A 27403-nucleotide genomic window follows, 5' to 3' on the forward strand; every position below is an offset into this window, starting at 1 on the left:
TTAATTAGACCCAATACTTGGCAAGTTTTTTCTGTGAAGGTTTAGATAGTAAATGTCTTAGGCTCTATGGATCACATGGTCTCAGTGTCTCTATGCAACTCTGTTGTTACAGCACAAAAGCAGCCATAGGAAATACATTAACAAAAGAGCATGGCTGTGTTCCAATGAAATTTTATTTATAAAATCAGGCAGCTGGCCAAATTTGACCAATGGGCTATAGTTTACCAATGCCTGATTCAGACAACCATACTGGTGCTTGCCTGGGTTAAGCAGACTTCCTTTTTTTTTTTTAAATAAATGTATGTATATATGTATGTATGTATTTATTTATGGCTGTGTTGGGTCTTTGTTGCTGCGCGCGGGCTTTTCTCTAGTTGAGGCGAGTGGGGGCTACTCTTTGTTGCGGTGTGCAGGCTTCTCACTGCGGTGGCTTCTCTTGTTGTGCAGCACGGGCTCTAGGTGCCCACGCTTCAGTAGTTGTGGCACATGGGCTCAGTAGTTGTGGCTTGCGGGCTCTAGAGTGCAGGCTCAGTAGTTGTGGCGTAGAGGCTTAGTTGCTCCGTGGCATGTGGGATCTTCCCGGACCAGGGCTCGAACCCATGTCCCCTGCATTGGCAGGTGGATTCTTAACCACTGCACCACCAGGGAAGCCGCTAAGCAGACTTTCTTAATCAAGAAGAAGTCTCTTGCTGTAAGGGTAGCGAGGCTAGGAAATCCCTTATTTAGAAACTTATCTCCTCATTGGCCCAATTTATATGTCCAGTATGTGATCAGTGAGAGTCACTTCCTTTCACTAGTGAGACAAAACCTCTCAGTGTACACTTGGGTATTCTTTTACCACTATACTGTTGTCTCTGGGATGACCCGGCTTCTCTGGTATTCACCTACAGTGGTAACTGACAAGGGAATGTAAAGAGATTGCTAACAACTCCTAAAACTCAAAGTTCCACCTATGTCCTAGCAGAGAGTCCATGGCAATACCAGGGAGAGCCAAATCCTGTATCAGGTTCAGCCAAAGTGGAACGGCACCAGGGGCAACAGCAGGCCCAACTCCTGCCCACAGCCCAGAACATGCTAGTTAACTGACTTGTCTTCAACAAAACTGGGCCTGTTAACCAACAAAGCTGGTTTACAAGAGAGAAAGAAAAAGTTAAATGAATAGGGTGTGAACGATCAAAGGTCAAAATATATTCAAAGGACAAAGAAGAAAAGGGGCCTAAGGAAGGAGAAGACATATAAGCCTGAAATTCCCAGAGGGAATAAAAAGCCTGGAGACGTCATAAAAAAAGAGAAGGGGGGGTGCTATGGCAAAAGGAATAAAGGCAATCCCTTCTCTCACCCCTATTTTCTACATTTATGCCAGTAATCATTTATAAATATTTAAATAGTAATTAAAATTTCAGATGTGACTGTTCCCAGTTGTTTCCTCAAAGCAGCACTGCTCAAAATTTCTCTGGCGTGCTCTAATAATTTCAGCCCTCCCCTCCAATTCATATCCTACAATTAAGATATCTGAGTGTTAAAAAGAAATAATATCTTTATACTAACTCATTTCAAAAGAGCATGGGATTTTTTAAATAGTGTGATTTTCTTGAATGGAGAGAGGCGTTCCTGAAGCATGAAGAGGCTAGCGCTAGGAGAGGCGTGGCCACCCTCTGAGAGGGAACAGCTAAAGATCAGTGTGGCACTTACAAGAGAACATCTGGACAGGTAAGACAGCAGGATGTTAACTTGTGACCATGAAGCACCAGCCGAATGCTTTGGCCAAGGAGAAACCCACCTATGGGGAAGTTGCTGAAAGCATTTATTGGTGATGGCCCTTTTTGCAGCTCAGGTGTAGTGTGGGGCATGACATTTTCAAGGAAAGATTTCATGGCTGGCTGATGGAGTGACTGCTGCTGAGATGGCGGAGTCTGTTGCTTCACCAGCAGGTTTGGATCAAGTTGACGAGACGGCTGCATCATCTGCTGCTGCACACTAAGAGGTCGACCCTTAAAACGACAAGACGACTGTGAAAAACTGTGGAGAAAAGTCTTTACAGACACCTTCATTCCCCTTCACTTTTGAATTCACTTCCTTCTCAGTAGGAAGGTGAAGAATCACTATATACCAGTTAATAAGACTTCTGGGCAGACAGAAGACTTAATGAACAACCTTTTCCATTATAGTTTAATAAAGCATTTCGACTGTCTTCTTACAATGGAGTTGATATAAGCTGAGTACAAGCAAACAAGGGGAAGGATCAGATCTACCTGCTGGTCTTGCTGCTGCCGGTTCCCAGAAGGCACGCTTCTCTGACTCTGCGCCCTTTGCTGCTGCGCTAACAATCGCTGGAGGGAAGATTGCAAAAAGGTCATCAGTACCACGTCATCACAGACTAGCGTGCCCTAGAGTGACGGTGGCAGAGGGACCTACAAAGGCATGGTTTCATCTAGTCAATGCCCACATGCCCTGCCTCATCTAATATCCCTTGTTTGGACTCTCTGGCCTCCAGCCATTCTGTTGAATTCAGTCTTTTGCTCAATCTAAACTTCCACTCCATCAGGGAAATTTTTCCTCCTCATCATACCCCGACCACCAGCCCAGACCTGGCTGGCCTTGCTCACAGAGCACCCTGCCCTTCGAGTTCACCATCTGTCTTCACACATGGACTGTTAGCTCCCTGAAGGCCATGGCTATGCCCGTTTTATTGACTGCAACACTTCCTGTGCACACTCTAGTGTTCAGCACACAGTAGACACTCAATAAATGTATACTGAATAAGGCTATTATTCTGCTTACCTGTAACTGGGAGATCTGAGAAAGCTGGTTTAGTTGGGATAGCTGGTTCAGCATGGCTACCTGCTGAGGGCCAAAGAGCGGATTCAGGCCACCGTTGTTTGGTGCATACTTCAGCAATGAAACTGGAACCTGAGGATCACAATGGCAGGTTAATAACAAAAGTAACTCAAGCTAACAAAATGTACTGTGTATTTTAAATTATCAGTAGAGCAATTAAAATTTGTGGACTATTACTGGGGGGGGATTGTGTTCTAACTGTCTTTCTTGACTTCACTAATTTATTGTTCACATATGTTTTCACGTGTTAAGTATAAAGTGACAGAGATGAATCTTAAGCCAGTCAAATTTACTTTGCTATTGTCCTCCTCCCCTCAAGGTATTTTATGAAAAAGAATGATAAATTTTAGATTTAAATTATCTTTGACTCATTTTCTTCACCCTACCACATCCCTCTGTAATAATAACTAATTCAGAATTAGTTTCATCTCAAAGTTGCCAATAAATACTATGATGATCAACTAGTCATCTCATTCAAATACAAATTTATTCAAGGTTCTTTTCCAGGTAAAGAGTAGAGAATATAGTGGAAATTTATTCACCTGAGGGGAGAGTAATGGAGGAGGCACTTGAGCACGGAGATTAGGCTGAGATGAACTGAGAGGTTGTGCTGGAGGCTGCTGCAGGCCCCGGGGTTGTGCTGCTGTGTTTCCAACACCAAACATACTGGGATTGCCATTCTACAAAAACAAACAACCACCACCAAATAACACTGGGATTCTTTAGGGACAAACACCTCATTACCACACTGAAATACTGATTTAAACACAGCAACTACATGTAAGAGAGATCTTATTACTTATACAAATCAACAGAGAGCCTAAAATACACACGTGGACTTACCTGTCTAACAGAATTCAAGTTTTGCATACCCAGCCCTGCTATGGAGCCAAGGGCCTGGTTAGGTAGTGCACTATTTGAAGGGGGAAGCTTCATGCTTTGACTGGACATAAACTGCATGTTTTGGGATTCATCTGCTACAATGCCATCCTGATTGGACAGACAGAAAGATGTGCAACACCAGCCAAGCAAACAAGTGGAAGGGAGAAATCATTGCAGGAACAGAAGAGAAGTCATATGACATTCCAGCATCAACAGGAAACAGGTAGAAAACAGAAGAGATCGGATTAGTGTTAATTCTAGAGTACATAGAAAGAACCAAACATACTTTATGGGATTAAGAGGAAAATATAAATGCAACCCCTGTGATAAACCGAGACATAAAAGGACAATGAACTACAAGTCCAGTAATATTTGGCACTGGGTTATAAACACTTTATATTATATTAAATGTTCTAAACTGTTAATGAGAAAATTATGCTATTAAGTGTATTGCTTTCTTAGCCACAGGGTAAAACAAACAAAAAACAAAGGAACAACTTACCTTATCAAAATAAGGACTGCGCTCCATGGAAGACTCTTTGGAAATCTGAGGCCGAGAACCAGGGCCTTTCCCGACCGTTCGATTGTAATCACCAATATTTAGGCTATGTTTATCTATCTCCATTCGTTTGTCTTGTAACATTCCTAATAAATGCAGGAGACTACGTTATCAAGTAGGAAGATAACTAACCTAGATGGTTTCAGATAAATGTACAGTAGAAAGAAAAATACTCACTTCCAAACCAAAATGAATTCTGCCTTGACCAGGACCATGTGAAGAATGCACTTAATAAATCTTGCATTCCTCACAAGTTGGGTTTAGCGAATACTGTTATTTTATTGAACCAAATTAACTTGAAAATAGACTAGGAAATAGACGGTTAAGACATCTATTGGTCATCTATAATCTGCTTAATTTTAAAATAACAACATAGTTTCCAGTAACAAACAACAGAAACAGCACTAAGACAAACCACCATCTAGCATATGCTCACGAAGTGCCAGGCACCGTTCTGAACATGCATTCTCATTTAATGCTAATAATTCTACTATCATCACCCCCACTTAGCAGACAGGGAAAGGTCTTCCTCTTTTCTCAGGGCTTGCTCCGCTCTCCGCATTCTGACTAAGCTGCAATAAATATGACCTCCTCTCATGGAAAGCCCGTCTGGCAAAAAATCTTCACTCAAAATAGCCAGCTCCCAGGCTACAATCCTACTTAAACAAATCTCTAACTCCACGTCCTTATCATATTATACCCGTTCTGGGTTCTCTTTCTCCTCCTCTTTCCATAGCTGAGCCCACTTCTTTGTGTTTCTTCAATGCTGGGATGTACTCAGTATGTTTAAGGTCTCACTCTTTCAACTCTCTCTCTCAAACTGGCCTCCCCCAGGCTTATTCACTACCAAGGTGACCCTTAAATACAAATGCCTACTCTGAATTCACTCCTGTGCTCAGTCACACATCTTCAACTGCCTGCTGAGCATAGCCACTTAAGTGCCCCTTGGTCACTTTTAACAGGTGAAACCAAGCACATGATATCGCCTCTAGATCTTCATGGGACTCAACAGTGGCATCTTCATTTCTCCTAGTCACACAGCCTTGAAACCTGGTTTTTACCTTGCGAGAATACCTTTTCCTCCCATTTCCCTGTTCCTCAGTCTCCACATTTTCTCAGTCCTCAGATCTCCCCCATAATTTCCTTGCAGCTGCTGTCCTTCTTTGAGATGCCTGCTGCTGCAGCCACCACAACACTCACCCCTACTACCCTCATCCTAGGCAAGTGGAAAAGACAAATTTTAACAAAAGGATTCTTAAAATAGGTACCATTTTCAAATGCTGCTGCTTTCCAGAAGTACTGGTCCAGATATGTGAATAACCCACACTTCAGCACTTGTAATTAAGAGCTCTCCCTTAAATGGCAACGAACTTTTTTTCTTTGGCAACAAACTTTTGCAACAACCTCTCCTCTGTTCTCTTTCCCCCGTTAATGGTGTCACCATTCACTGACGCACCCAAGCTAGCCATCTTGAACTCTTTTCCTCACTCTCCACATCTAATCTTGTAACCAAACCCAACCAACTCTTCTTCCAAGTCTCTCTCCAAGCTGTTCTTTCCTAACAATCCACATTATTTTTGCCTACCTAAATAAAATCTTTTCAAAAAGTGGCATGATACATCCTTTCTCCAAACCATTCTGTGTCACTTTATTCATTCATTCATTCATTCATTTTTGGCTGCGTTGGGTCTTTGTTGCTGCGCACAGGCTTTTCTCTAGTTGCGGCGAGCAGGGGCTACTCTTTGTTGCAGTGCGTGGGCTTCTCATTGCAGTGGCTTCCCTTGTTGCGGAGCACGGGCTCTAGGCACACGGGCTTCAGTAGTTGTGGCCCACAGGCTCAGAAGCTGTGGCTCGTGGGCTCTAGAGCGCAGGCTCAGTAGTTGTGGCGCACAAGCTTAGTTGCTCCGTGGCATGTGGGATCTTCCCGGACCAGGGCTTGAACTCGTGTCCCGTGAACTGGCAGGCAGATTCTTAACCACTGGGCCACCAGGGAAGTCCCCGCATCACTTTAAAAACCATCTGAGTGCCAAATGTGGCAGCCGCCCCTTGACCAATCCTTTAAGAAGACCCTTGGCTAAAGTTACCAATGACTCGTCCTAACCCCCAGGATCAAATCCATTCCATGACAATCACTTTCCTCTTTTCAAATCTCTATTCTCATCTGACTACTGAAAAATTACTCTATTCTACTCTAACTTGTTCCATTTCTCCTCAGATCTCCCTTAAATGTCATTATTCCCCCTGGAGTTTGTCTTTGGCCCATTACTCTGTAAGCCTCTAGCTGACCTTCTTTTTTTGTTAAACTTTTTAACCTTTTTTTTCTTCCTGGCCGTGCTGGAGCAGCTTGTAGGATCTTAGTTCCCTGACCAGGGATTGAACCCAGGCCCTTGGCCGTGAAAGCTTGGAGTCCTAACCGCTGGACGACTAGGGAATTCCCCAGTCAACCTATTTTTTGAGGCTGTACTACCATCAGTGTCTAGTTACACTTATTATCTCCAGCCCTATCTCTTCTAAGCTCCACATCCAGATTTTCTACTGCTTACTGGACGTCACCACATGGTTTTCATAGCAACTTTAAACTCAGTAACCTTGTCTATCAAACCTGTTTCCCCTACTATATTTCCTATCTCAAATAACGCCCAGTTATTGATTTATTGTCTCTCAGCTCCAAATTCACACTTTCTGACTGCTCTGTGAAAGTATCTGGGCTCTACATTTTTTTCTTTCACCAGTTGGCACTGAGGCTTTGTCAATAGAGGGCGCTGGAGAGACACTGCAGGCGGAAGTTTTGCCTACGTGCCCTTGGCGGCTTTGGCAGTGCTTCCAGCTTCTCCTGTGCCCTACACTTGCAGTACAGGGTGATCAGTCTCACTCGGAGGCCAGCTTCTCCCAGCATTCCCACATACCTCCAGGCAGCTTTGTAGCAGAGTGTCTAAGGTGAGACATCTCTCCATGAACAGCTTTTCCCAGCACCCTAGAAGGGTAGATTTCCAGAAAGTTCCAACAGCACAGCAGCACAGCAACTTCTCTGCCATTCAGTGAGCCATGGAGGAGGCAGAGCCTTGTCATCACAGGAATAGATGCATATTCTGGATACGGACTTCCCCCCCCTGCCATCCATGGTCTCACAAAAGGCCTTATCCATCACCCCTCACAGCACTGTGTCTGATCAAGGAACTCATTTCATAGTAAAGGAAGTAGAGTAATGGGCTTAACTAACTGGTCTTACCACATGTATCATCACCCAAAAGTAGCTAGCCAAACTGATAGGTACAAGTGGTTCCTGAAGACCCAGTTACAAAGCACGCTGAAAGATAACATTCTAAAAGGATGGGCTTCTGTCCTACAGGATACAGTTAAGAACCGATGTTACTGAACCAGCTGGCAAGGGGGCGGGGGGCTCACCTGCTGGCTGGAGTGACTGACTCTGATTACCAAGGGGGACCTGGTTTCCTGCTACAAAACGAAGGCAGCAAAGACTCTGGAATCCGGGCAGGTGGGCAGGGGGTGGGTGTGTGCGTCTGGGGGTGCTTCTTAGTAATTCCATGCCCAGTAGTAAAGGTTAATGAAAAAACTATAACAACCAAAAAAGCAAAGATGACTGAGGGCTCAGACCCTGCAGGAATGAAGGTTTGGGTCACTCCACCAGCAAAAGAACCCAGAGCAGCTGAGGTGCTGGCTGACAGTGGGGAAGTATGGAATGGGTAGTAAAAGAAGGAAGCCAAAGATACCAACGAGAGCTTGTGACCAATTACAGAAATAAGGATGGCAGTAGTTTTGCATGTTATCTGTTGCTTATCTGTATAGGCCATCTTCTTTTCTCTTCCCTTTTTTCACTTTTTACGCTGTAGAACAGCTGTTTACGCTGTTGAGTTTATACTTTAGTCTTTAGGTTACTCCTTGTATCTGCTATTCATATATCCGTATCTTCTTGAGGAGTCTCGTTATTATCCCTTCCTAGCCAATCCCTCATTAGTCTAATAGTGATTCTTTACATTTGTATTAAACTTTCCCTGTTCAAACTACTATGTAGTTTCTCTCTTCTGCCTGGACTCAGACTAATACAACAACAACAGTACCACATACTAAACTGCCCAGGCAAGAAAGCTGGGAATTATCTTTCACCACACCCTCACCCTCATCCTCCATAGCAGATCGATTCAAGCCAGTTATCAACTTCTATTGATTCTAATTCCTGTATCTACACTGAATTAAGTTTCTTCCCACCAACTGTCTTAGTTTAGAGCTTTGAAAATTCTCACTGGCTACAGCAACAAATCTCTAACTGGTTTTGCTATGTTTAGTATCTTTTAGTCTTCCTCTGCTGCCAATGTTTTCTGTCCCAAGTTATTTTCAATCTACAGCCATGATTATTTTTGTAAAACATAAGACCAAATCATTTCATTCTCCTGGCTTAAAGTTCTTTAATCCCATACTTTCAGAATAAAGCTCAGACACCCAAGCTCCTCATGAGTTAGCACCTACCTAGTTTTCTGGCAACCTCACCTAAGTAAAGCTTTCACCGTCACCACACTCCCACCACCACAACCAATTTATATTTCTTCTTCCATTGCATGGAACTACTTGCCATTTCCCCAGTATGGTTTAAGATATCTCTATCATGTATCTGGGTCTTTGTACACATTGCTCCCTAAATTAAGAAGACTATATCACTCAACCTGGATAACTTATTCTTGACAGGACTAAATTTGAGGTAATCAAAGGCTAACAGTATCACTACCTTAGCTCTGCACAGTGATTTACACTTTAAAAGGCATACTAACTCAGAAAACCCCCACATTCTAATGTATGCTAGAGAGAATAGGAACACTGAAACAGAAACCCAGGTCTCCGTCTCCTGGTCAAGGTCAGTGCTCTTTCAGGAGGATCATGTCAGATAAGTTTCTCCATCAATGATGAATATAAAACTCAAACTGATTTAATTTTTTCTCACCTCCAGAAAGGTCCATCTTATTGCTCTGTACATTTTCTTCTGGTGAGTCTCTCTGAAGAAGGAAAAAGTAGCATGTTAGTAGACCTTAATTTATCAATGAAAATAAATTAAAAGTGAAGAATTTTACTTTATTTCCTTATTTGTGAAATTTAAGTGGATCATAAAACTTCATTTTTCACTGCCTAATATGATAAAAAAAATTTTTTTAAATAAGACTAAAAAAAAAGATACGTGATCAATGTTTTTAGCTAAAACTGTAAAAATAAAGAAGACATCATGGAAAATTTTATTCTAACCTCAGCATATTCATAAGGACTCAAAATAATTATTTGTTAAGAAAACAAAAAAATGAAATTAGGGTATTAGGGTAAGTTTATGGATCGCCATTAAAAGGGAAGGAGGTTGCCAAGAAAACATACTTACCGAAAAACTGATATTTGAAAACTGTTTAACAAATGGATTTATCCATGCTTCTTCTTGTTTGTTTCCACCTTTCATCATTCCCTTTGTAAAATAAAAGAGTAGAAAGATGCCATGGCCATCTCTATTTATCTGGGTATAGTGATGGATTAATAAAACTTCAAGACAATTCCCAACTCTCATTTTTAGCCAATAAATTTCTCCTCCAACCAACTCTTCTCACAGAGTTGTTCATAATTAAAAATCAACTTATTTGATTTTCAACTTCCTTTGCTCCAGTCCTCTGGTATAGCTGTAATGCACAGAGAAATCTCTAAAGGCAAGCAGTCAGAAGGAAAAGACAGAAGCAAAGGGCCTTGATGACCCACAAAAAGTTAAAAAGTCCTCTGGATAATGGAGAACTGTTCATCAGACAGTTTCCAATTTATAAATGAACTGTGTCCTAAAAGATTAATTATAATTTGGATTTGTAGAATTCTCACACAAAACCAAAGAAGAGTCACCAGGTTTCAGGTTAGTCCAAAGAAACCAATTAAACCCATAATTTAATTATGCTATGTGCACTGTACTGAAAAAACACCATATGTTTCCATATGAAAGAGTATTTTAAAATTCCAATTTATGCTGCCAAGAACACAATATCCCCAGCAGCAACTAAAGCTGGGATTCCTCCTACTTGGTGTTGGCTTTCTGTGGCTGCTTAGGGTATGGGAGGTACGGAAACTACTTGGAGACATGACTTCAGAGAAAAAATGATCCGTGATTAGCAGTTTGGTAGACAGGGAGGCTGGAAGCCATAGAGACCAAGGCCTCCCATTAACGTGAGGATCACAGAACAATTCTCAGTTTGTTGCCTTCATTTCCCTTTCCCATTGCTACTACCTATTCCTTCTGACTGTGGAACAGAACACAGCTTCGTAATTTCCCCCTAACTGCAGGTCTCTGAAGCAAGCATCTAACCCTTTCCAAGGTTTCTGAAGTGGGCTTTGATTCCTTTTCCTTTTTCACCCCCACCCCATGCCTAACTGGTTGCCAATACCTGTCTCTTTTATTCCAAATGTCTCTCACAACAATCCCTTCTACTAAACATTTATTCTTGCTTCCCAATTCAGGCTGTCCTTTCTAACCAGAATGAATGCAGAAGCTTCCGAACTAAGATCACTAACTCTGGTCTCTCCTCTGTTCCAATTTATCTTTCATACTATCACTGGTTAGCTTTCTTTAAAGAAATTAATTTTAAAAACCAAACTGATGTTGCCTTCTATTCAACTTGACTGGCTCCATATTTTATACAAAATGAAGCTCAAATTCTCTGGCATGTTACTGAAAACACTTTGGTATCTAGCCCTAATCTAACTACAGATTAGATTGTCACACCTCTTCTCTAAAATTCTGTTATTTTAGTAACATCAGCCTAACACTTTCCCTAACACACCCCACCCCGAGGCATCTTCCAAATTCAAGCTAACACTCCTTAGAGCAACTCTTACCGCCCCATACTAGACCCTGAGCTCCTTGAAGGTATGCTCTTATCCTAGTGTTTCTGAACCCCCAGCACCAAGCACAGTACCTGGCACACAGCAGAGGCTAGATAAATATTTGCAGTTGCTTTCTAAAAGATTTTTACTAGTAGAAACAAAGGAGAAAGAGTAAAAAGGCTACACACCCTTTCCCTTCTCCTTTTTTTGCCACTCAGACCCTGTAAGGAAAGACAAAGTCACAAAACAGCATGGTCCAGTGGGAAGAACACAGGGTTTGGAATTGGAAGACCTAAACTTAAGTCCTTGCTCTGTCACTTACTAGTTATGCAACTTTGGGCAAGTCACCACTTTTTCCAGTCTCAAATTCCTCATTAGTATTCTATCTCAGAAGGTTATGAGGATCAAATGATTTATGTAAAATATGGGGAAGCACTTCATAAGCTATATGGTGAGGCAATAGGCAAATTCAGCCAAATGAAAAATTTTTTAAATGAAAATGGCAGGTCCTAGACTTAGAATCCCAGGATCAAAAGGGAGGGACCCTGGCAGTGAGCTACTAGGTATTTGACTTCTAAGGTCCCTCAAAAACAAACTGTTCTCAAATAGGGTCGAGAGGATATATTAGAATCACCTGGGAGATTAGGCACATATTTTCAAAATGGTCCCCAAGAAAATCTGACACCAGTGTTCTCAAACCTGGCTCTGCATCAGAAACATTCAGAGAGCTTGTTTAGGACAAGAAACTTGGTCCAATTTCCAAAACAACAGTAGCCTAGGGTATAGGATATTATACTTTTTAAACAAATGTCATACAATTCTGATGAACAGCCAGGTTTGGGATAAGATGTGTCCACATTTAAAAGCAAAACAAAACTCTACTCATTCCTAGGGATTTTTGTCACAGGACCTTTCAGGGTGGAGAAGGGACAAAGATGGGGGATGAATAAGGAGGATGGTAACTCTGGGTAATGCGGAGGTCGGGGACTCCAGGTGAGGAGGTGGAATGGGAGACGAACTGGCAGTGGGATGGAAAGAGTCGACATGGAGATTTGCCCTTCTCTTCATCCTCAGCACTGCAGGTACCACCCTGGGGTGAGGGGTTGTCCCAGGCAGCACTGGTGGAGGGGGAGGAGGAGAGAAATCCCAAGCTGTAGCAGTGGGGAGAAAGGAAGTTCCTGTAGTCTTATGTTTTTCTAGGTGGCTGCCCATACAAGAGGTTCTACCTAAGTTGGGGACTGCATGGACTATACTGATTGCATTAAACGGGTAGGCAGAACATTAATTTTCTGTGGGTAAACTACCTTTGGAATTTAAAGTTTCAAGGGCTTTGCCCTTGAAATGTTTACCTTCGACGACATTTTCTTTGTATATGGTGGCCAATTTAAAGATGAATTAAGCTCTTGAGATGAATTACTATTCCACATTCCAATCTCTACATCCTCTTCCTCTTCCCAGCCAGTGGGGCGATTTCCAGGCAATGGCATATCATCACCACACCAGCCATCTTGCATAGATTTTGGCCCTGATTGTGGATTTGTGATAAAGAGAAACATGCTTTAATCAAACAATTCTTTCTGGAGGCTGAGCATTCATTAAGCAGGCAGAGCAGGGGGAGAACCTGAAAAACCCTCTTTTATCTCCCTTACCAGATCTGCACGGCAAAAATGTATGTTATATGCTGAGCCAAAAGCTACATTAAACCAGAATTTATTTTTATTAAAATTTTCAATAAAACACCTGCCATGCTTTTACAAGTCAGAGGGTTCCTAAACATGGGACATCGGTGGCACTCTTGTTCGTACTTGCTTAGCAAGCTGCATGGTGACGCACAGGGCCAAGAGGACGAACAGAATTTTTAAAAATTAATTTTAATACATATTTTTAAGGAGAATGGCCCAAAAGCATAGCAAGTCAAAAGCAGAAAGTATTTCATCTCTATACTCGGCCTTTGGAATTCCTATGGGAATAGTGACAATGTTCATCTGAATATTGAGGGTCCTTCCTGAACTCTGTTCATTTTCTGTGTAATATTCAGGGAATTGTCTGGAACCTGAGCCAGAGAGTTTGGACATATGTCCCCATGACTATTATACTCAGTCTCTCGTGCTGGATAGCATGAAAGTTGCTTGACTATTTCTAAATAATCCAATTTGATAAAATATAATTTAGGTTTGGTGAAGTACATGCAAATCATTAATAGTTATACACTTCTAAGAAAAAGAAAAGATAGGAAAATTCAGAAAGGTAAAAAAGCAAACCACATTAACAAGTTCAAAGAGCCAAACAAATAGTGAAATCATCCAGTATGATAATACATGGATACATTATCAATGCCATAAGCATTATCCAATTACTTAATTATAGTCAATGAGATCACCACTGCTACAGCCAGGAATTATCAATAACTTACCAGATTTGCTTAATGCTTGTGGACCAACAGAGCTGGAGCCCCACGTGGATGTGCTGGATGCCGCAGCAATGGGTTCGCCCCAGCTGGGACCACTGTCTATGGGTTTACCCCATGCTGAAGTACCATTATCCACAGTTGTGGCTGGAGTAGAAGTCTCACCCCAGGGCTCACCCCAGCCTTTAGAAAGTGTGGGAAAAGAAGTCATCAGCACACGGTAGAGGCAATAAGGAATACTTAGGGAACAAAAGAAGACGACCTTCACATTTATGTATTAAATAATAATGTGATAGGCAGAAAGGATGGCATCTGTTTCATGTAAAGAAGACAAATAATTTCCCATTATTGTAATTTAACTATATGGTATGAATTTTTTTTTCACCTCTTCTTTCAGAATTGCCCTCTGGGTGTACAGCAGATTCTTTTGAATAACCTTAATTATGGCAAGTCATCCTCCTTTGAAGATGAATTTAACTCCTGGAAAAGTCAAGTCATTCTGAGTCAAACCTAGTGAATTAAAGCAGGTGATCAAGCTGGGTACAGTATGTGTATAAAATTTTTACTATACGTACAACCTTTCAACATCACTGTTTTGGAAAAAGCAATTTACTGTAAGACTAATAATAGGTAGGCATCCTACTTTTATACATGCTGAACAATGCTTCTTAAAAAATTTATTAGGTTGTCCGAAGCAAGGCAAAGCCAAGCCATAAACACGTTGTTTAAAAGAACCAAAACAGCCTTCCCCTTAGATACATACCTGTTTTTTCTAAGAATTATATCTAAATTAATAATACTCAGAAAAAAAGTTCGGTGCTGAAGGGTTAGTTCATGAAAACACTTCTGTCTCTACATCCAATGGATTATTCAATAAAACCTCCATTCACAAAGGCAACACATCTCAATGACAACTAATGAAAAATGTCATTGTCAAGATAATTTGCAGAGGATAGGAATTAGTTCCTTGCTATAAGACGAAAGTGGAATATACTAGAAAGATATTATTAAATGTTTTAAGCAAACATACATACATGCTATATCCAATAGACTTAGATTTCATGCCTACTTAAGCAAATTCCTTCTAAGGCCAAATATAGTACCTAGTTTCTTAGGGAGCACTGTGCTTATTAGATACTTGTTTTATTTCTGGGGATATTTTAGTCAAATAATAAAACCAAAACGTGATGGCTTGACTCAGAAGAACTGAAAAAAAGTGTACAGCATTCCAGCTTGACATCACTTTTCCAATTCTGCCTTCTACAGCGTTCCTAACGGAGAATGGAGTATGTGGGATTCACAGCCAACACTGCCAAAGGCAGAGCTCTGTTCCCTGATGGTAAACACCTTCCCCATAATTTTCTTCCCTATAAACTTCTCCTGGATTAGAGTTAAAAAAAGCTTTGTGTGCACATCCAAATACTTCGTTAGACAAGTTTTATAATAACAGTAACTTGAAACAAGGTTCACAATACTGTGAAGTACTTTGTAGCACAGACCCCATAAAATAAAAACTCACCAGAGCCACTGCTCGCCTCCTTGTTTGAGATGGCACTTGCAGACGGCAGCAGCTGATGTACCTGTGCTTGCTGGTCTGAACGGCTGCTGCCGTTTGGGACATTTTTGTTCCACATGTTCACATTTTTGTAGTTGTATTTGCTTGGATCTCCCCAAGCTGAAGTTCCATCATCGATCTCCATTTTGCGACGTATGGATTCTGGGGATGGTTCCTCCCAGCCTGTGGGCTCTTCTTCTTTTGTTGGGGCTGGTATAGGTCCTCCCAGCCAGCCTGTACCAGGAGGTTTGCCTGTAGCTGATGGGATTCCCCAAGATCCGACATCCTGTTGCTTGTTCCAGTCCGGAGAACTGACTGGCTTTGACGAATCTCCCCAACCTAGAGACTGATTAGACTTTGGAGGATCTCCCCATCCCTGGGAAGGATTCGGTTTAGAAGATTCATCCCATCCTGATGAATTATTTGGATTTATGTTATTTCCCCAAGTAAAAGAACTAGTTTTACCAAGTTCGTTCCAACCAGAAACGGACCTATCACTGTCACTACCTCCTGAGCTAGATTTCTTATTAGCCTCACCCCAATGGTTACTCCTTGAAGTTTCTCCCCAGTTATCACTGGCAGAAACGGACCAACCTTGGTTTGATTTTTGTCCATCACCCCATCCCTGTTTGTTCTTTTGCGAATCATTCCATGCAGACTTCTCTTCTTTGCAATTCCCCCACTGATTGCTCTTGGCCATTCCTGTAGCAGCAGAATCATCTTCCCATCCCCCCTGGCAGTTTGAGCCTTTGGAATCTCCCCACCTCAGAGTAGGTTTGGGATCTCCCCACCCCGATACAGATGAGGTATCATTACTACTAGGGCTAGTCTTATCTGTACATGCCCCTGAGTTAAAAGTCTGTGTTGCAGAGCTTCCCCAGGCCTCTGTCCCATTGTCAGTCTTTCTTTCCCCTCTAGGTGACGTTTCGGTATCCCAGGCAGTATTCTGCTTAATAGGAGTCTGTCCCCAACCAGAGTTGGATAGGACACGTGGATCTAAGTCAGTTCTGTTTACAATGCTTTGGAGTAATGTGTGCTGATCGATTTTTCTTCTATCTCTACTCTGATTTTCCCCAGTTACTTTTTCCTCAAGGCGTCCAGTGCTTTCTGTACTACCTTCACTCTCCACTGTACCTCCCGTTTTGGCCCACACACTGTTTTGCTCATTTGTCTGAGATGTGGCAGAACCCTGATCCTCTTCCTCAGTAGATTTCCATCCGTTTGTAAACTTCTTACCATTGCCATTTGCACTGTCACTGGAATGCTGATTGCTAGGCAGTTTGCTCCATTCCACGCTGGGTATATTAGTGCCAGTGTTTTGTGCAGGAGTTCCCCAACCTCTTCGACTTCCTCCAGAATTTGCACCATTTCCCCATGATGCACTCTGGGAATTCACTGCCCCAGACTCCCACACACCTCCTCCTTTATTTGTGTTCACTTGAAAGTTAGTGCCCACAGGCCCATTTATGCCAGGCTGCATTAGAGTTGCATTCACAGTGTCACCATTAGCTTGGCCATTAGGGCTTGAACATTTGTCTCCAGAGTAATTAGAACCATAGGCACCCCATGTAGTACCATAAGAGCCTCCACTTTTTGACTCTCCATTGCTAAGGTGAGACAGGGAAGTGCCATTTACAACCGACGGAGCCTGTATCTGAGGATGATTCATTGTGCTCACACGCCAGGCCCCTGTATTACTAGGCAGCTCATTATTCTGTACTGAACCGGAGTTTGGTAAACTAGAGGTCACAAAGTTAGTAGTGTTATTTGGTCCAGTCATTTCAGTGGTAATATTTTGAGGTTGACCACTGAATGAAACCTTCTGTGTACCACTTACTTCAGATTCACAAGTTTCCTGAAGGCTTCCCCAGGTACCATGGGTAGAAGAACCACCCACTTTAGAGTTAATACTCTGATTGTTAGGCATCTGGCCTAAGGTACTGCACTGAATATTGATGCCAGAACTACCACTCCCTACAGGCCCTTTTAGGGCAAGTCCGTTGTTCTCTAACACTGGCCAGGCACCATGGTTGCTAGCTGAATTCAAAGTGCTTGGATTTAACCCTCCATTTGATGAAGAACTTACAGTGCCCCAAGCATTCATTCTATTGTTGCTACTTTCTGATTTGCTTTCAGGAGCATCCACAGAGACCTGACATGTGCTTATTATGGCTCCATGGGAAAAACCCCACGGCCCAGTACTACTTCCATGGCCCACATTATTGCTGCTGCTACCAACCACAAACTTGTTTTGGGATCCAAGTCCAGTGCTATTCCGAAGGCCATCATTTTCACCACCTGTGCTCCCTGAAGCCATGATAGTGATGTTTCTCTCTGATTCAGAACTGGAGGCAGAATCAGCATCCACACATTCTGAAGCCAACTCTAGATCACTGCCAGGGACTGAGGGCCATGCTTCTTTTTCAGGCGAGTCGTTTACAACAGCATTCTTACAGTTTGTGCTAGAGTCACTTGTAGAAGACACAGGTCCCCGCTGCGAATTTTCATAATGGGATCCTGAAGTATTGTGGTTTATATCTAGAATAAAGAAGAAGCACAAAAATGCATGAAATGTTTGGAAAACTGATGAATATATTATAAATGTACATGGCTCCTCAACATCAACAAGCTATAATACTTGGCAGTACAATTACAAAGGCATTCGTTATATCTCAGCCACCAATTTTCCATATCCAATAATTAATTCCACATAGGCAGGGAATTTTGCTGCTTGCTTCATTGATGTTATTCCAAGAGCCTAGAGCAGTACCTGGAACATAAGAGTTCCTCAATAAATATTTGAATGAGTGAATTGTTAACATATCAGCAAGTAAAGAATTTGGAGTCAGGAAGGACAAGGTAGTAATGATGGATTAGGATAATGGAGCAACCCAGGCTTGGAGGCCCAACATGGGAAAGAAGGGGCTGGGATATAAACGGTTAAAGACAAGTGAACAGGCCAAACTTGATAAAATGTATTAGAAATATATTAGGAATCCTTTTCTATCCACACTTTTTTAAAATAGCTTTTTCACAACTGTTTTGGGTATTACAACAAGTTTATAAGAATTATAAAGCCTTTTCCATTATATTTCCATTTCATTAGTGTTCATATTCAATCTGAAAAATACTACATGCAAGTAAAAATAATTTTAGTTCTATTCTCCTTCATAAAAATGTCTTAATAGCCATGTTTATTAGAAGACAACAGAAAAATGGTTGATATGCTGAAGATCAAAGTTATGATTAAAAAATCAACTGCTGACATTTGAAGACATTAATGACTGGTCACATAATCCTGTCTTAGACTTACTGCTACGTACTGATGTTATCATCTAGTTATTGTACTGCATGTAGGGCAGGCAGTTTTAGTGCTTCTAATGCTTTCCCAAATTCATTCCTCTCATTCAGTTTAAGAATCTGGTAGATGGAAATCCTCAGAAATATTAACCTGCATAAGATGTTTGCATTTAGACTGTCCCTAGCGGGTTGCTCATATTGTAGTTCTCTACTACAGTAGTAATCAGAGTCATATGTAGTGTTTCTCAGTAATACATATGCTCAAGTCACGTCCCAGATGCAATGAACCAACCACCAGGCATTGTAAGCCCAGAAAGTTAAGTGTCACTCACTATAAGGGTATTGCTAATATGGAAAATCAGGTTCATCTTGCATCATTTTCTCTCAAAGCACAATTGTTAAGCAGCAAAAGGTGATAAGCTAGAAAGAGTAGCAAAAAAAAGGACTAGACAGAGACCAGAAATGTATACATAATTCACCAAATATAGATATACAGATATAGATAGATAGATAGATATAAAGTTCTGTGACTGTGACTTCTGCTCCCTGATTAAGAATCATTTGGCAGTTTTAAGCTGCCAGGTAAAGCTTTTCATCTTTCAGTGCCTATGAGGAGGATTTTTCTCATGAAATAAAGGATACTAACATGTCGCTCAGTCTTACTGGGTAAAAGCAAATCTACAGACCAGCACCTGCACTGTCAGCAACACCATTTGGCACTCTGGAGCACGTGCTTTATGTGCAATGTTGTCACTGAATCCTTGAAACAACCCTAGAGCACAGGCATCACCTTCACTTTACAGATGAGGAAATCGAGGCTCAAAGGTTGTAGAAAATAAGGTAAGAAAGGCAAGATTCATCATTAGGTAAAAAAGCAAGGTGGCTCAGAACATGGCTGGAACTCTAGAGATACCCAGGTTCAAGTCTGGACTCTATGTAGTAGCTGTATGACCAAACCTGCAAAATGGGGATACAAACAGTACGTACGTACTTCTTTACCTGGTTGTTTAGTTAACCTACTGTCATATGCCAAGTATGTGGCTCAGTGCCGGCTTCAAATAAGTGCTCCATGAAGGGCAGTTTGGTGTAGTAATTAAGAGCAAAACTCTGAAGCCAGCCTGCTTGGGTTTAAAAGCCGCTCTGCCATTTACCAGCTATGTGACCACAGGTGAGATCCTCAATCTTTCTGTGCCTTAGTTTCTTCATCTGTAAAGTGGGAATAGTAACAGTACCTATCTCATACAGTTGTGAGGATTAAATGATTAATAAGTAAAAGTGCTTTGAACCATATCTGATCCAGATTAGGTACTTAATAAATGAGGACCATTATTTTCATTAATTAATGTGTATCAGTGATTTTCATTATTTTTCAGTCCTATCTCTAAAGCACATGTCATTCCACCATGCCTCCCTCAAGAAGAACAAAATTAGAAATCATATACGAAATTGCTTACTTTAAATCTCCATTTAGATATCTCAAAAAGGATGCCAGCTCCTAGATTATACCCCTACAGGTGCCTCCTCCCAAAGGAAAACACAATCCTGCTTCTTTACTAGTTTTCCTCATCTCAGTAAGTTTCCTAAAACCTAACGTTTATCCTTGATTCCCTCCTGTGCACAGCAAAACCAAAACATCACGAAGTCCCAAATCCATCCACTTTTCTCCAAATCTAAAACAATCAAGCCATCATCATCATCATCTCATGGACTATAGCAAAATGGGATGAAAAAAGATCCTAATTGTAATGGCCACAAAAACTATAAAGGAAGTTGGGGGGCTTCCCTGGTGGCGCAGTGGTTAAAAATCCGCCTGCCAATGCAGGGGACACAGGTTCAAGCCCTGGTCCCGGAAGATCCCACATGCCACGGAGCAACTAAGCCCGTGCGCCACAACTAGAGCTCACGTGCAGCAACTACTGAAGCCCGCGTGCTCTAGGGCTCGCGTGCCACAACTACTGAGCCTGCATGCTGCAACTACTGAAGCCCGTGCGCCTAGAGCCCGTGATCCTCAACAAGAGAGGCCACCACAATGAGAAATCCGCACACCACAACGAAGAGTAGCCCCGCTCGCCGCAACTAGAGAAAGCCCGCACGCAGTAATGAAGATCCAACACAGCCAAAAAATAAAAAACTACAAAGGAAGTTGGAATAAAGCTAACATAAATACTTTAAAAAGTCATATATGATTAAACTTTATTGCAGACCATAGCAGACAACTTGATTAAGTATAGAAACTTGTTCCTCAATAGGAATATATAACAATGTTCCTTTTAAGTTTAATTCAATTATAAAAAAATACTAACAAGAGTCTGTAATTTGATTAAAGTGATTTAAAAGTTCACGTAAAACAAATAAGAGGATTAAACAAACTCTTGTTATCATGTAACAGTTAAATAGCACTGTACTACCAGAGTACATAAGAACTTCAATTGAACAGAAAAAGTAATCCAGAAACAGCCCCAAGTATATTATCTAAGGTTATATGTCAACGGTTAGCATTTTAAATCAGCAAAAGGAATATTCAATACTTTATAAAGATTTTTTTAAATGGACAACCTAACAAAAACAATACCAAATGATTCAGTGTTAAGACGAAACCAAGAAGTTACTTGTGAATAAGAATTTTTTATACATAAAAGCAAAGAAAGAAACCATTAAAAAAACAGAGATTGGACTACTTAAAGTTTTTTTTTTTTTTTTTAATGCCCAAATACATCAAAAGCAAAAAGCCCCAGAGAACCGCAGAATACACTTGGCAAACCAATTCTATCACCTTTAATGTTAGTGAAACTTTCTCTCACAATCTGGTCATGACCTAGTTTGGAGGTGGTAATGTTCTAAATTTGCCTTTTGCCGTGTACTCCCATGCATTTTAGGAAAATAAGAGATGCCATCAGTAATTATTAGCTAAAATTCCATTTTTAATCTGGAACCTACTTGACACTTTCCCAAAAACCTAAATTAAAAGGCTATCTCAAAAGCTGCATTTACCAAGGCTGGATCACAAAGCCATTTTTGTTACAAAAAACACTGCAGCTTAGATAGAAAAATAAAAATCTAAGAGTAGGGGAGTGGGATAGGGAGTCAGGGTGGGGGTGGGGAGATTACTAGCCTGACTAAAATTATAAAAAGTGCAGGACTCCTCAACAATCATGACTAAAACATTTCAGAGTCAGAGACTACTTCAGAATTGGAAGAAGTCAAATAATATATTTCCCTTACACATAAGGAAGCCAAAAGCCATCATTACAAATGATCTGGAAGACAAACATATAGAAACATCATTAAGTAGAAGATGATAATTACACTTTTCCAGGAAAGGGGACAGTTCAGTATTACTGAGTGTAATGCAAAATACAAATTTTAAACTAAGATTTGGAAGACTGAACTTAACTGAGAAACATCTGAAGTCCAAAATGTCATCAGCATCCTGCTCTCATACAAAATTGCCTTAGGAAGACTGAGGGCAGCTCTAGTACCATACCTCAAAAAGAATATAAAAAAAAAAAAAAAAAAAGGAATTCCCTGGCGGTCCAGTGGTTAGGACTCTGCGCTTTCACTGCTGAGGGCCCTGGTTCAATTCCTGGTTGGGGAACTAAGATCCCGCAAGCCATGAGGCATGGCCAAAGGAAAAAAAAAAAAAGGACATAGCAGTGCATTATGTAGCACCTATTCAGAAAGAAGATACGTGGGGTAGAGCAAAGACTGGTGATAATTCAAGGGACTTGCATAATTCATTCAGGAAGAATTTAGATCCAGGAAAATTCATACAATTTCCTAAATAAAAATGTATCATGTAACAAAATGGCTAAATATGTGCTTTCTGCCTTAAAGACTTCCAATCTCACCAAAAATAAAGACCTTCAGAAGTTAACAGTATTTAGGTTTTATAGTATTTCCAGGAAGTATGAACTGTTATCATTGGGAATATGAGAAAACCTTAGATGCACAATTTCAAACAGTACTTGAATGAGAAAGTTAAAAATGTTTCCTTAGGGACTTCCCTGGTGGCGCAGTGGTTAAGAATCCGCCTGCCAATGCAGGGTACATGGGTTTGAGCCCTGGTCTGGGAAGATCCCACATGCCGCAGAGCAACTAAACCTGTGCGCCACAACTACTGAGCCTGTGCTCTAGAGCCCGCGAGCCACACCTACTGAAGCCCACGTGCCTAGAGTCCGCACTCCACAACAAGAGAAGCCACCACAATGAGAAGCCCGCACACCACAGTAAAGAGTAGCCCCCGCTCACCGCAAGTAGAGAAAGCCTGTGTGCAGCAACGAAGACCCAACGCAGCCAAAAAAACTTAAAGAAAAGTATCCTTAGTTATTCTAGCTTCTAGTCCAAGGGCTGGCAAACGTTTTCTGTAAAGGTCCAATTAGCAAAGATTTTAGGTTTTGCCAGCCAGATGGCCTCTGTGGCAACTACTTACCATAGTAGCTGGAAAGCAGCCATAGATAACATGTAAATGAACGGGCATGGCAGGTTAAAGAAGACAAATGCAATACCACAACCAAATGCAGTGTATGGATCATGACTGGTTTCTGGGGTAGGGACTGTGGAGAGGCGACTACAGAAGACATTCATAGGGTTGTTGCTCTAGACCAGGTGGTGAGTGTCTGAACCAGGTCAATGGTGGCAGCAGTGCAGAGGAGAGAGGAAAGCTGAGAGATGTTCTGGAGTTAAGATCAGCAGGGCATGATAAACCAGTGGCCTGTAGACATGAAGAAGAAGGAGAGTTAAGCATGATTTTAAGAGTTCTAGATGGGTGACTGGATGAATGGGGTTGCCGACCTTTTGAGCAATGGGATCCAGAAGGAGAAACTGGCATGTGGCAAGATAATGAGTTCGATTCTGGACATGTTGAGTTTGAAGGGCCCAACATCAGCTGAAGAAATCCAGAAGACATGGAACCTAAAACTGGGGAGAGAGATGAAACAAAGCCTTGGGAGGGAGTAACATCTGAAAACTGGTCAAAGAAAAATGAAAGAATGAAAGAGCTTTAAAAAGAAGGAAGGGGTCAATGATAAAAAATGTAGATACAGGTTAAGATAAGAATGGAAAAGTCTATTTTGTAACCACAATTAAAAATAAAAAAAGTCTGGATTTGGCACACAGAAGATCAGTGCCCTTAGTAAGAGCTACTTTAGTCAAGTGAGCAGGAGCCAGACTCCAGAGGAATGAAGTGATGTATCAGAGATTCCAAGTCTAGAGTATTTCTGTAAGAACTCTAAAAGTAGAGAGAAATTCTACAATAGCCCCAAGAGAATGGGAGTTTAAAGGAATTTATTTTAAAGATTATAAAGACTTGAATATGTTTACAGACCAAGGGACAAGTTGAGAGCAAGAAGTGGAAGTTACAGGACAGCGAGGATGTGTACTACACCGAAAAGACAGTGACGAGCACAGCTGGATGGACAGTATTTTAATCTTTAAACATCTCTGGAAACTTTAAGTTTCTTAAAAAAATTGAAACGTAGGAAAATCTATAGTGTAATATAAAAAACACTCACACACCCCTCACCTTAAGGTATATACTACTAATATAATAGAAAACTCCTGTGTACCCCTCTCTTGTTAACATCTCCTTTCTTCTACAGTAGGTAACTGAGTGGTAACCACACAAAATGCTGTATTTGAGTTTACTCATAAGCAAAATATGTTGTCTTGCAAGCTTTATATTTTATATAAATGATATCACACTATAAACAAAGACTTTTTGGTACCATCTGCAAAAATGTGAACATGAACTACGTATCACAGGATATTGCTGAAAACATCCCTCTTCTGCTTAACGGTGACTGTGGTATCATGGTTGTATAAAAGACTATCCTTATTCTTTTAAGAAATTACCTGTGGAAGTATTAAAGGTGAAGTGCAATGAACATTTGTGCACACGTTTGCATATGTATGTATATATAATGTACTAACAACGGATGGATCTGAATCTATTTGTTTAACTTTTCTGCATGTGTCATGTCAGTTGGATGATAAAAATGTGGGTTGGAACACTCTGCCCCCTAAGAACAATACTGCTGCCAGCCCTGTTAAGTGTAAGTCCCCCCAAATCCTTTATCACACAGCCTTCAGGCCCCCCAATTCAAGGGTTTTTTTGGGGGAGGAGCAAGGCCTGATACCTTAAGGCTCTAAGAAATCAACTGCAAAAGAGAGGTCCTTCAGTGATGACTGAAACCATCACTAAGTGTTTGAGGCACAGCCACAAACTGGCAGCTCAGCCTGCAGCATTGTGTGGTTTGACCAGCACAGGTTCTAAAAACTTAAAATGAGAATGTAAAGGTAGTCAGGCAGGGTACAAAATTAATACATTTACCACAGCTCCCATTACTTCTTTTCATCCTTTACTCCACTTACCTGCTAGCCTATGAAGGCATTTAGTTTGTGTGACCTCTAATTTAGAAAATACCTAATGTCATCTAGGTACTACCCCTCTTCCTTGACTGCAGTGAACAAACGAGAAATGCATTCTGTGAGGACAAGGGAAGTGTATCCAGAACTCCTCATCTTTACCATGCAAACTTTTAAGTAAATTTCTATGTATGTATTGCATGTATTAATTTAAATGTCAAATCTATTCCATTACCTATCTCTGTTCAGGAAACCAAAAAATCAAACACAAGTACAAAGAGACAAAACAGTTAAGATTATGTTCCCACATTTCTGAACTACATGTAATTCACAACATGCAATTTTGGGGTTTCTGGGCTATTGTTCATGCTGTTTGTACCGTCCAGTACGCTGCTCTTGATTGATTGCTAAGCTATTCTCTAATCTGCAAAATGAAAATTAAACATGTTAATACAGTGTGTGGGTCATAAGCACCCCATAAGGGTTAGTCACTATATTATTAATATTATTGCTGTTATATTATTATTAGCCCTTCAGGAGCCAGGAGAGACCTAAGAAGTCCTCCCTAATTCACAGACACCCAATGCCCTATTATGTGACTAGTGTTTCTATTATCATTTCTAGTAGCACCTACAAAAATATTTTAAGGTAAATACGTGACTATGCTGTTAAAGGGGGAGTCATAAATGTTTAAAACAAGACAAAAGCACAAGTCTGGTTCTTCTGCAGAATGCTTTGCCTTCATCCTCTGTGTTCTCTAGTTGTGTGGGGATTTAATTTTAAACCTCAGGCAGATTGCTGTACCCTCCTTATTTCCATCGTAACCTCCACATTAATGCAGTCCACCTTTGTAAAGTTGTTTTAGAAACAGGTGGGATATTTTCCCTTCTCAGCCTTTTTTTGAAGACTTCTTCCTATGCCCACATCATAGGCTTTCTTTTCATCTGAATGTATGCCCATAACACTTTTGGGTTTCTTGACCCATACCAATTTTTGAGAAATAAGATTCTTATACTCCCATTGTTTCCATTTCAAAAACGGCTTTGCTCTTTCATTTCCCAAATTGAAAAAGCATATTCAACATACATTTTCTAAATTTACTATCCCACTTTCCTGTTTGTTAATTATCATACCACTATTACTTAGCTTGCAGTAGGTACTCAAGCATTTGTTGTATAAATAACCTCTCCTAGGTTTTAACCACAATGATGCTGATGACTCAGTACATCTGCTTTGCTTCCAACCTGACTTCCCAGAGGAACTTCAAACCAAATTATTAATTGCTTGGCATTAGATCTAACATATCTAAACCAGACTCTTCCTCCTGAAAAGTGCAGGTCCTTCAGTAAAAGTTTCAGGGAAGATAATTCATGCAGTGCCTAAATATTAGGCACTAAACTAGCTGCTTTAACATGTCACATAATACCATCCTCAAAGCAACCTTACAGATTGGGTACTACACTTTACAGATTAGCAACGACAGTCAGATAAGTTAAGTGATTTGGCCAAGCTTATGCAAGAAAGTGTGTAGGGGAGTAGAAGTAAGTATGAACTTGGGCTGATAATTTAAGTTTGCATCCTTTCCAATAATGTGCTTCTCTAATTACCTATGCTCGAAAAATCACATCTGTGCCCTCTTCCTCCTTACCTATCACTACCAATATGCTGCCAAAGCAAGGCACGGTTGTTATGAACATAGCTTTGGAGTCAGACAGATCTTGATGTGAGTGCAGGCTCTGCTACTCATTAGCTGTGAAATACCATATTACAACATAGAGTAGTTCCTGGTATATATAAGAGAGCACAGAGGTAGAAAGTGAATATTCTACCTGAGATAGTTAGGAAAGGCTGCTCAAACGAGACTCGAACACATGTAACAATTAAGTAACCTGCCAAGGTCACACATGCTGGTATATGGTGGAACTAGGACTTCAAAACCAGGTCCATCTGGCTCTAGAGACTCTGTTCATTACCAGTCTGCTACTGTTTTCATGTGTGGGAACCTTGATTATCCTCAATTCTCTATATGACTTGTGGTAAAAGTGTCAAAATAGTTCAATAAGTGAATGGACAAACCAGTCGTCAGAACATATCAAAACAAACTGGGCTTTGAGAAAACTGTAATCACACACTGGATTTATCTTCTGCCTCACAATCATTACTGAGCTGAGAAAAGCCGTTCTGAGGCAATAACTGAAATGCATGTGCTCTGAACAGAATTTTCATGGGTGGTAGTCTCTTTACGGCACGTGGTAACTGATCTCAAGCCATTTTTGTCTTGGTGCCTCAGTTTCCTCCACTGAAAAGTGGAGATAAGAACAGCTTACACCTCTCAGGGTTGTTGAGGATTAAATGCAATAACGTGCACAGTTGCTTAGCACGTGACTTGGTGGGGGGGGGTGCTCAATTTTAGCTATAGTCTTATAATCAATTTTAGCTATAAGCTGTATATTAAAATGGGTAAGATCTGGAGGGAGAGCTCTAGTTAACCTACAGGAAACATTTTCAGATTCCCCATTCATAACTTCTGTATAGAATTCTTATTTTTACAACACAGATACTGATGAATACAAATACATCACCAAACAGGCATGAGTTTATAAACTTGCTACACTGCTAATGACGACAGTTGGAGTCTCGTAAGAAA

At 40.9% G+C, this 27403-nt stretch overlaps 1 protein-coding gene across 18 annotated transcripts in view; it reads right to left on the reverse strand.

Moving 5' to 3' along the window:
- TNRC6A (trinucleotide repeat containing adaptor 6A) overlaps window positions 1–27403 on the reverse strand; it is a 211240-nt gene that overhangs the window by 23240 nt on the left and 160597 nt on the right. For 16 of the 18 annotated variants that reach the window (XM_073792197.1, XM_073792195.1, XM_073792200.1 and 13 more), the window contains 11 exons: window positions 15058–17631; window positions 13545–13721; window positions 12481–12656; window positions 11320–11352; window positions 9657–9737; window positions 9234–9285; window positions 4223–4365; window positions 3381–3518; window positions 2782–2910; window positions 2253–2330; window positions 1781–1991 (listed from right to left, as the gene is read on the reverse strand). In XM_073792197.1, the coding sequence (XP_073648298.1) occupies window positions 1781–1991; window positions 2253–2330; window positions 2782–2910; window positions 3381–3518; window positions 4223–4365; window positions 9234–9285; window positions 9657–9737; window positions 11320–11352; window positions 12481–12656; window positions 13545–13721; window positions 15058–17631 (3792 nt within the window). Of the gene's footprint in view, window positions 1–1780; window positions 1992–2252; window positions 2331–2781; window positions 2911–3380; window positions 3519–3681; window positions 3829–4222; window positions 4366–9233; window positions 9286–9656; window positions 9738–11319; window positions 11353–12480; window positions 12657–13544; window positions 13722–15057; window positions 17632–27403 lie in introns of all 18 variants that reach the window. The other 2 variants (XM_073792202.1, XM_073792198.1) reach the window with 2 other exon arrangements.

The sequence above is a fragment of the Tursiops truncatus genome, chromosome 15 (genome assembly GCF_011762595.2).
Source record: "Tursiops truncatus isolate mTurTru1 chromosome 15, mTurTru1.mat.Y, whole genome shotgun sequence".
NCBI lineage: Eukaryota > Metazoa > Chordata > Mammalia > Artiodactyla > Delphinidae > Tursiops > Tursiops truncatus.